Source organism: Gymnogyps californianus, chromosome 10 (genome assembly GCF_018139145.2).
Source record: "Gymnogyps californianus isolate 813 chromosome 10, ASM1813914v2, whole genome shotgun sequence".
NCBI lineage: Eukaryota > Metazoa > Chordata > Aves > Accipitriformes > Cathartidae > Gymnogyps > Gymnogyps californianus.
The window spans coordinates 19,720,749-19,731,285 of record NC_059480.1 but is presented as its reverse complement, the minus strand read 5'-3'; the positions used below and the strand labels follow the sequence as shown (position 1 = coordinate 19,731,285).

The 10,537-nt window shown below is 41.9% G+C and overlaps 1 protein-coding gene across 1 annotated transcript in view; it reads left to right on the top strand.

Annotated features, from left to right (window-relative positions):
• The first annotated feature begins 1,269 nt into the window (after positions 1 to 1,269).
• ATP11B (ATPase phospholipid transporting 11B (putative)) overlaps positions 1,270 to 10,537 on the top strand; it is a 68,933-nt gene continuing 59,665 nt past the window's right edge. Inside the window, exon 1 of the mRNA XM_050902870.1 lies at positions 1,270 to 1,329. Coding sequence (XP_050758827.1) covers positions 1,303 to 1,329 — 27 coding nt within the window. The 5' untranslated portion in view covers positions 1,270 to 1,302. The remainder of the gene's footprint in view (positions 1,330 to 10,537) is intronic.

Below are 10,537 nucleotides of genomic sequence, written 5' to 3'. Positions count from 1 at the left end.
CACCACAAGATTCAGTTGTTCAGACATTGTATCATCTGTCTTAAATCCTGAATTATGTTCTAAATTTCTAACCGAACACTAAAAACTACATTAGCTCTATGGCAGATACGATTATGACTTGTTGCTGTACATCATAATTACCTGGGAACAAATGGGAACGGCAGGAATAGTACTGTGATCTTCACACGCAAAAAGACTTCTCTTTAAGTCAGTGTCAAAGTTCTCATTGACTTCACTGACAACAGTATTTGGTCACAAATACCCAGGTCTTTACTGCTTAAAATAATCTCCTTTAGTTCTTAGCCACACAGGCCCAGGAGCTGCAGACTTGTAGCGGTGTGCCTAAGTGTTTGAAGCTGAACACTGTTTTGTTTTCCTAAGCAGTAGCTGTTTTCAGAGCAAAATGGAAGATTTCAAAGATGTCACCGCCTGACATCAATACATTTCAACACCCAATTTTAACCAAACAGCAGTTTAGCACAATACTGCCAGTAGCAAGAAAAGTGAAAGGTGCCAGGTCCTCCCAGCACGTGTACCTTGCTTTGGGATACCTACATACTGTGCGCTTGCTTTTTAAGTTTAAATCAGTGGTTATCAGGCCTTTTCAAAGTCTTTATTCCAACACGTGCATGTTTTGCATTTTTTTACAAGAAAACAAAGATAAAAACAATGAAGTTGTGAAGTAGTTTCACTTCACTAGAAAAGGGGAGTCTTGGAGACGCTGAGGCCCTGGCTGACGGGCCCTGAGACCTGACAGGCTGCGCCTGGAGCTCCTGTATGGAGAGGGGGGGATTTTTTCCCAGGCCAGCCCTGCCCCAGTCCCTGCAGGAGGCTGCCTGGACTCAGGTCACTCGGGCCCACGTACGGCCCTTGTGACCCAGAAGCGGCACCTCGGGGCAGTGAAGAAATCAGGCCCAGCCACTCACCCTCGCAGGCAAGGCCCGGGCTGCACCAACCGCTTCACCTGCCCGCCCTCCCCATCCCCTCACCCCCTTCCTCCACACCCAATCCCTCTTCCCGCCTCCCCCCCCCTCAGACGTCACTTCCTGGGGGCGGGCCGCAGCACCGCGAGCCGCGGGGTGTCAGCGGCGGCCCTGTGATGGCGGCGGAGGGGCGCCGGCAGCCGCGGCGGCTGGGGGCGCCGGGGGGGCTGTGTCGCTCCTAACTCGGCGTCGGGCCCCTGCGCCATGGGGAGGAGCCGCGGCGGGCGGCTGGCCTGAGGCGGCGGCGGCGGCGACAGCGGAGGGCGCGGCACTGCCGAGGGGGCCCCGCCGCGGGGGTCCGCGACCCGCGCCGGCGGGGATGTTGCGGTGGGTCCGGCAGCAGCTGGTAGGTGCCTCCCGCCGGCGCGGGGCGGGGAGGGCGCGGCGCCGGGCCGCGGCCGCGGGCTTCCCGGGCACCCCACGCACCCCCAGGCCGGGCGGCCCCTCGCCTCGGCCCGGCCTTCCAGGGCGGCCCCGTCCCGACGCTTCTGCCCGGGCCACTGCCGCCGCGGGGTCCCCGGAGGAATCGGGGGTGCGGGCGGCCGGGCTGAGGGGGAGCAGGGCCGGAGTGTGTGAGGGAGGAGAGTCCTTCCCCCTGCCGGGAGCGGGGAGGTGCAGGGCCTGGGAAGACCTGCAGGCTTCACTTGGATCATTAATGTAATTTTTTAAATTTTATTTTTAAAGACGTATCGGAGGGTGTGGGGTGTTCCGGGTTTTGCTTTGGGTTTGGGTTTTTGGTTTTTTTTTTTTTTTTTCTTCTCTTCCTTGAAACCACGTTGACATAGAGGAAAGCACGTTCCCTTACCTGTGGCCCCCTTGGGGAAGGGCTCCCCAAACTTCTTTTCACGGAGGAATGACGGTGCCTTTTTCTGTGGACCAACACTTAGAGATTTGCTGGCCTCTCTTCCTCCTTCACGTTGCGAAATCGTCCAAGGCTTTTTCACCCGATGTGCGTCTGTCTCATTTATTTCCCTGTGCCTGAGAGCTTTGCGGCCGTTGCCGCTGCGTGTCGTGTTAAGGCTTTGAAAGTGACGAGAAATGGAAGAAAAACATCCGTGAAATGCTTTTCGCGGGGGAAACCACTTGAAAAAGGCTGCAGTTCGAGGGTGTCTCCCTCTAAATAGGCGCTGCTTGCTGTGCTTGTATTATAGCGTGCAAGGAAAATAAGGCGGCCGCGACTGTAATGTCTGTGGTGCTGTAGCAGGGAAGTACATTGAGTCTGACTATTTTGAAGTGTTGGCCGGCTTCCTGCCCCCTCCAGCATTATTTCTCTTGCATTTTCTCAAAGGGAGAAATTCCTTCTAAATGATGTATTTACAAACTTACTTTTTCCATTCATTGGAGTTACCTTGTATCACAGATGTTGCTCACGTTAGTAAGAGAACTGACATTAGTTAGGTTTTTATATTTTAATGGTTAAAGCTTCTGTCTCACTAATGATTTGTTTAATTGGTTACATCACTTTAAAAAAAAAATTGGTTTTTTTGGGTTTTTTTTTCCTTTTCTTTCCCTACCTCTTTTCCCATGGCCCACAGATTTTCCCAGATCTGTGTCTGAAGCACAGAGCTTGTGGTGATGATCTCGATGCCAGCTTGACAGTGCTCACTAGTTTGGTCTGACACCAAGAGTTATTGACCTGGAAATTAATTGCTCTGTCTGAGCTCTGACTGCACTCTTCTGTTCTGTTACGGTCATACACATGTTTTTTAGAATAAAGCCTGTTAGGCATAACATAGTGTCGTGGTTTAACCCCAGTCAGCAGCTCAGCACCACGCAGCCACTTCCCCCTCCCCCTCCCAGTGGGATGAGGAGGAGGAAAGGGAAAAAAAAGTAAAACTCGTGGGTTGAGATGAGAACAGTTTAATAACTAAAGTAAAATATAATACTAACAATAGTAATAATGAAATATAATAATAGTAATGAAAAGGAATATAACAAAAAAAAAAAGAAGGCGGGGAGGGAAGGAAAAAAACAGTGATGCACAATGCAATTGCTCACCACCTGCTGACCGATGCCAGAGCCGCGATCCGCACCTCCTGGCCAGCTCCCCCCTGTTTATATACTGGGCATGACGTTCCATGGTATGGAATACCCCTTTGGCTAGTTCAGGTCAGCTGCCCCGGCCATGCTCCCTCCCAGCTTCTTGCACACCTGCTTGCTGGCAGAGCATGGGAAACTGAAAAGTCCTTGGCTTAAGATAAGCGCTACTTAGCAACAACTGAAACACCAGAGTGTTATCAACATCATTCTCACACTAAATCCAAAACACAGCACTGTACCAGCTACTAAGAAGACAGTTAACTCTATCCCAGCCGAAACCACGACACATAGCTGTCATTTTTTCCCCTTGTAGATGGCTTGAGGTTTGTGCGTGTGGTTTTTAAAGCAGCATTATGTAGTCTTCTGTAGAGTTTAGATTAGAACTGTATCAGTGCTATCAATATATCAATATCAATTCACGTATCAAACATGGTTGCTTTTCTCCCTATGAGTACACTGACCAGCTTTCCAGAAATATGTTTGCCCTTAACAGAAAGTAAAAGCTTGGTGTAACAAGATGAGCAATAAACCTAGCACTAAGAGGTTTTTTTAAAGGAAACTGATGGGAAAATAAAACTTGCAGTAGTTTTGACAGGAAATGATTAGTGTAGTAGAAGACCAGGATAATAAAAAGTCAAGATGCTTGAACAGATGTTTAAATATGGTACTAAGGAAAAAATTATTGCAACAGTACATGTTTTGTGTTTTGTTTTCTATAAAGCTCACTGTTTGACGTTAATGGCTTGGTTTCACAGCTCATAAAGATGAAAAATGGCCTGAGATAGGTATCACACTGCATGTTTCTTCCGGGGGACGCTCAGACAACTCATCCCTCTGTGTAATCGTTGGTTTAACATAGATCCCACCATACATTTGCTTCTTCATATGTCCGTGATGTTTAGGTTCTGAAAGAATGTCAAAGGGCCAAGAACCTAGGGAAAGATGCTGACAGAATAATCAGAGCAAGTGGGAAGAGTGGGTTGGCAGAAACATCTGAATGAAAGGGTAGCAAAATCTGTGTCTGATTTATTTCTGATAGGAGAAGAGAAGCATGTGTGGGTTTGGATGCCTTTAAAGTGTGTATTTGTACCTGTGCTTGATGTGGCAACAGGTTTTGAAAAAAGTGTTCCCTTCCATACAGGAGGGTTGGAACCAGGCAAATACGTGGGAGTGATTTAAGTGGGATGTTGTAGTAGTACGAAAGAAAAACGTTGGTGTGCAGAAACGTTGGAAAGTAGTAAGGGATTGGGGAAAGGAGGAGGGACTGATACTTTGCTGAAGGTGCTTTTAGGTAGTTATTAAGTACTCTCTACAAAACCAGCGAATGTTTTGCAACTTCTTGTTTGTTTCAGAGGACAGTATTTCATATACTAATTAATATGGTTGTCCTGACTGTATATGATCTTGAGAACTTGTGTTCTCCAGTTGTAAAAGGGGCAGGGAAAATGAAGCAGGTGGTCTTAGAAGTAAGTAATGAGAGGACCTGGTATGGAGTTCAAATTATTTCAGCTAAGTTCTTTAAGTGGTGACTTTGCTGTGCTTTAGTCTGTGAAGATCTATGCGTGCCTGTATAGCTACATAAAGGGATGACTAGTCCTCTGAGAATAGAAGACATGCTGAGAATGTAAGACTTTCTTCATCTTTATTATGGTCTTACAAGTCCAAATCAATTTTCTGACTGAGGTGTTATTTGTCTTTTCAGTGATTTGTTGTATGTTAGAAATTGATGACAGTAACACTGTTTCTCAGTCTTCAGTGCCTGTGTTGGACTCTCTTACAAATTGTCAGTTTGTTTTGGTATCTTGGCCTTCAGTCTGCTCTGTTTGCTCAGAAACAATTAACACCACCCTACACAGACAATTTATCAGTTTTTCTTCATCTAATGCTGTCCCATACTAAATAAACTGCATAGTAAGTCATTAACAGCATGCAACTTTCTAGTTAATATTATAATATCATTATGTAGTTAATAGTTGCAAGTAACTAAGTTTTAGTAATTAAAAAATGGAGAGACAAATCATTGCTTTGAGTAAAATGCCCTGATGTATTTCAAAGACAAGCTTTGAGCAGGAAAGATGCCTGAGTTCCAGCTCTGTTACCTTGAGGTCTCAGAAAGACAGTAGGCATGTGGATTTGCTGAGGGTTGCATAACACCACAGGCAGAGCCAATTCTGCTTGGAAAAAGCAACCAGGTAAACAACAGTTGATAGGAAGCATCGTTAATATTCAGGAACAGTACAGTACATTTTATTTGCATTTCCAAATATGATAGGTTAGACTACATAGCTAATCTGTGTACAGCAGAGCGCTGTTGTGGCTCTCCTGGTCAAGTTTGTGCAGTACCAGCACAAAACAAGAGTACAAAGTGGCATTTGTAATGCTCAGTGTCTTTCTGTACTGCTTACAGTTTGATAGATTTATGACGGTGTTTGGACTGCGCTGATGTCCTGATGGTGTACATGGCGTGTAGGAGCTGTTGCAGTGGTATTAACAGAAAGTAATGACAACTTCAGTTGTCTGGCAAGGAGGTCTCCAAAAATTGTGATAGAATACCCTTGTATGTATGATCTTAGCTGCATAATTTTGAACTATTAGTCCTGTCAAGTGAAGAAGGGTCTCTGGATTTCCTTTCTAGTTGCTATTATGTGGAGTTTGAGCCTTTTGGTCTGTTGTGTAACAGTTCAATGATGTACAAAAGATACTGCATGGAGAAAACCTAAGAGCTACCTGCCTGGTCCCTCTTTTAGACATGACAGTTCAAGAGAAGCAGAATTGTGCTGTATTTGGCAGAGCATCTTCTTCCTACAGTTTAAGAACCTAAGTGCTGTTGTGCACTGACAACAACTTTTACACTGTGCAGAGCAAGGTATTCAGGCAAATGCAGCTTTGCTATTTAACTGGAAGTCAAAGACAAAATGTATAGATTAATTCCTTTGGATGAGTGTCTTTTAACTGGAAAAACCTAATTAGCAGACTATTTTATTTCATGGTTATAGGAAGGTTCAGATTGGGAGGGACATCAGGAGTTCATCTAGTCCAAACGTTCTACATCGCCTGCATTGAGAGGTGATCACAGAGAAAGTTTTTGACTGTTTTGTGTTGGTTGCCCCTGTCACCCCACCCCCCCACCCCGGACAATATCTGTGGGAGTGTTCTTGTTCATCTTTCGGATGCATTCTAATGAAAAGTTTCTTCTGCTAATGAGGGGAATGTCCTCGTATAGATTAGCACTAGAGGACTGTATGTTTCGGATGTTCTTCCCTTTCCTTCCAGGTGTTGGTATCTGTTAAGATGTTCTGAGAGGACAGATGGTATTCTGTGATAACTTGCAGTTATTGCCATTCTGAACAAAGTGGACAGCATTTGATCTCATTGTTTGCACTGACATGTATTATTTTCACTTAATCATTTTATAGAATTGAACCAATGCAGTTACTTCTTTTTTTTGCCCAAAGAATTCCCTGTATCTTTTGAATGCTGAAAGTACTTTGAACTAATCCAATGACTGAGAATCCTAGCTTCTGAAGTCACGTTGCTTTTCTGGAGTACAGTTTCCGTCTCTCTTCTTACTTGTCATTGAAGCATGTTCCCCTTTTTGGCTAAAATTGAGTGGGTGTTTGTTATTGTATGCTAGAAAAATAAATGTATATTTGCTCAAAAGAGTTCCTCTAGTTCAGACTGCCCAGCCAATACCTTCTGTATTGTCAGTGAAGGATCAGTGAGATGCGTGTTAGAACAGCCCAACGGTTGCACTGCTTTGATTAGAGTAGTTTGAGAACTGGGGGTTACTGACTCCCCTCATGTAACTTCACACAGGAGAAAATGCGGCCCTGGTTTTTTGCTAGAGATATTCTGTGATCTGCTGGACTACTCCTCCCATTGTGTTTGAGTCTTTTAACCTTATTTTCTTTTTCTATTCTGCAACTGCTGAAGGCTAATACATTTGCAGCACAGTGTGTTCCAAAGCATGCAGAACCTGGCCCTGTCTTCAGCCAGCTGTCCATTCTAAACGGAGACATCCATTGTGTCCTGTGTGTAGTTTTTAAATCTTACCTTATAAAAATTAAACTCTAAATTTAAAAATTGCCTACCAAAACCTAATCAAACCGGTCTTGACAGTGGTTCTTGCAGACTATTTTAAAAATGGGAAGATCAGGGTTGTCTGATGTGCTGCCTCGCTGTGAGACTTGGATGTTTGACCTGTATCTTGTCCCATCCCCCCCCCTTTTTTTTTCTAGCCATGAGCTTTTTAAGCAGCAAATTTTTATTGTGGCAAACTTCCACTTGTCACACAATAATATGACCATTTAATTGATTGTATGATATTCCTGCACTAACAGGGTCCTGCTCCCTTAATAGCTACTGTCTGTTTACGTTTTATGTGACTGAGGGAGAAAAGTATTATTTTGTTGACAAAGAGCAAAAGCTTTTTGTCTTCTGGCCAGTAGTTGGTATCTGATGGGGTGGGGGGGATGATCAGGGTGGATACCTTTTTGTTTATTGCTAAGAGATTGCCGCTGAATTCTCATCAGAAGGTAAATTCATAATCTAAGTTCATAAACTAAATACGTACTGAATTTAATAACATTCAACATGTGTTTTGGTATTCATTTTTCTAGTTTTGGATGGGTTGGCTGAATTCGTTGAAACTTTTGTTTGCTTTCTTCTGGGGTGGAGAGATAGGAGTTATAAGAGAAATATAATAATGTGTTTAAAATTCATTAAAAGCATCATGACTTGTGCCTTTCACTAGTGATCTGCCATCTGCTTTTCTTTATTGTATTGTGTAGTCCTCAGTAGTTATGACTGGTTTTGTAACTATTTCACAGGGAAAAAGGTATCTGCTGTGTACCTTTGGAAAAAAATCCTTTTATTTCTAGCACAAAATCTGTTTGTAAGCCAGCAGATAAGAACTGCAGCAAAATAGATCTGACAGAGTGCCTCTGTAAACGCAAGGTCATTATCTTCCAGCAAAACACAGGTGACACATTTGCAGCTAGACTTTTTTTTTTATACAAACCTCTTTTCAACTGCTGTGGAAAAAAACCCACTTAGCAATAGTACAGACCGCGGCAGAAAAGATAGAAAGTAGGACCGACAGTTACACTGTGATTTAAAAAACAAACCCCTGCAATTCCTTGGCCTCCCACATGCTGTGACTTAAGAGGATTTTTTTTTCCTTGTTTACTTTGAGTAAAAATAAGCATGGGAAAGGAGAACTTTCCTGTAAATGGGAAGGAAAGATAATGGTGTAGACAAAAGGCAAGCTGTTTGTTTTCATCCTGAAATATTTTACCAGGGAAAGAAGTTTTATATGGTTTATACCAAAAAGTATATTTTGTTATATGTTGTTACATTTTGTTACTCCTTTACTATCCCCTTTGCACATTTTTGTGCTAGTTTTATGGGTGGCTGTGCTAATTTTTGCAGATATTTACATCTCTATTTGGAAAAAGAATTGCAGCAAAATAGAAAGGAAGCTTAAGATTTAGCAAGCTTTAAGGATAAACGAGTTTGTAGACATGTCTGAAAGCAGGACATTAAACTGATACTTAGGTCATAAATCATGTTTGAAATGGAATTAAAACTTAAAGTAATATTCGATGAATGGAGTAAACTCAAAACTGTAAAAACTGACCAGAAGACAAATGTTAGTTTTTACAAAGCAGGCTTTGTCAAAGCATGTTAAAAGGAAGAGCTAGACAGTTCTAGCTATGAACTAAATTCCCTCCCTGTGAAATTTGTTGAGCAACAACTGTCAGAGCAATTGTCAGTATAATTTCGGTGAACATTTTGAAAAAGCCTTAAGATTTATTATCTAGGGGTGGTTTTGGGGGAAGCATTTTTTTGGAAGTTTTTTTTCCATACTGAAGGAAAATGTGAATTAGACTTGCCGTGCAGGAGCTCATCGGCATAAGTAGCTATTGCCTACTAGAACCAATCTAAATATTGAAAATGGTGGGTTTCAATATTCATATGGGATATTGATCATATGAGTAGCCCAGAACAGGAGCCCTTCATGCTTGTGTAAAATAGTTTTATAAATGACTCTTCAAAGCAGCGGGTAAACAGCATTTCATTTTAAAATATTAGTGCACATAGTATGCAAGCACGTGAAGGAATGTATGATTTTTCTGTATTTGTCCTGTCATGGACTTGACAAATGTAATTTTTGTATATGGTGAAATCGCTAGCTGCGGAATTGGAACTGCTTTCTAATTTTAAGTGAAAGTTCGTAACCTGTCACAGATTTGAATGCCTTATTTAATATTGAAAATCAAAAATATTCCGGCTATAAAATGACTTAAATGAATCCAGAGACTGTGCAGAAAGGATACCATTAGATTTTTTTTTTTTTTGAGATACTATGGTTATTCAAGGTATATGAAGGATTTGTGTGTTGAATGTTTCATTTACTGCACTGGTTCTGTATTTCTTAGTGTGACTTCGTTTAGTAACTGCTATTTCTGTGTGATTGATTATTGCAGAATTGTAGCATTTTTAATGTTCAAAGTACTTTATGTATTTTGAGCAGCGTTCTTAAAAGTGGCTATTGATTTTTGAGATCTCAATTCTTATTTTGTAAAATACAATACCTCATAGTTGCCTCCTGATGGGTGCCTAAAGTCACCCTTCAGCTTTGAAAATCTTGCCTACTCTCTGTTTGTATGTGTCTGAGAGGGAGATGATATTGCAGATAGGATAACTAATAGCTGGAGCCCACAGAGGAAAACTGAGTTCTGAGATTAAAACTGTGTAGTTGGAACTTCAAAGGTATCTTCATTACCACTTCTTTAGAGCAATGGGCTGCTTTGGGAATCACGGCAAAAGACCAAACATTTTGGACCACAGATACTGTTAAGCCTCAATTTCTCTTAGACCTCTTGGACTTTATCATAATGCATTTTTTTTTAAGGAAAAAATTTATAGAGCACTGAATGGCCTTGCAAAGTAGTTTGGGAGCCTCTAGCCATTTCTTTGAGATTGAGGCTTGCTTCTTAGAATCTGAATGTTAACTAAATTGCTTGCTTTATTAGAGTTGAAGACACATTTATTGTAAAGTCTGTTTTCTGTCAAAAAGCATCTGAGCAAAAGTATCACTGGATCTGTTCATTACTGATAACTTTCATAATCTGTGTGTCTGAGTATGAAAGGGAGCCTCCTAAAATAAAGCAACGAAGGAGGAATTTATTATAGGCATTTGGTTAATTAAATACATTGAATGCAAGAGGATAAGAATTCTAATAATCCTGTAGAAAAAATGTGAAGCTTGGAATTCTGTTGAAGACAGTCACAAAAGAGTAGCTGTTATAAAGTATTAGGTTTGTTTTATCATATGAAGTCCAAAATGGATTATGCTTTGTAAATACTGTGATTTGGATTGTAGGAGAGGATAAGAAAGTCGCTTCCTTAATTGATGCAAAGTTGGGCTATTTTAAAATTAAGCAGTGTACCTAAATCTCTGTTAAAATTCTTCACTAGTAACTGAAACCAGACATGTCATAAGTCTTTGA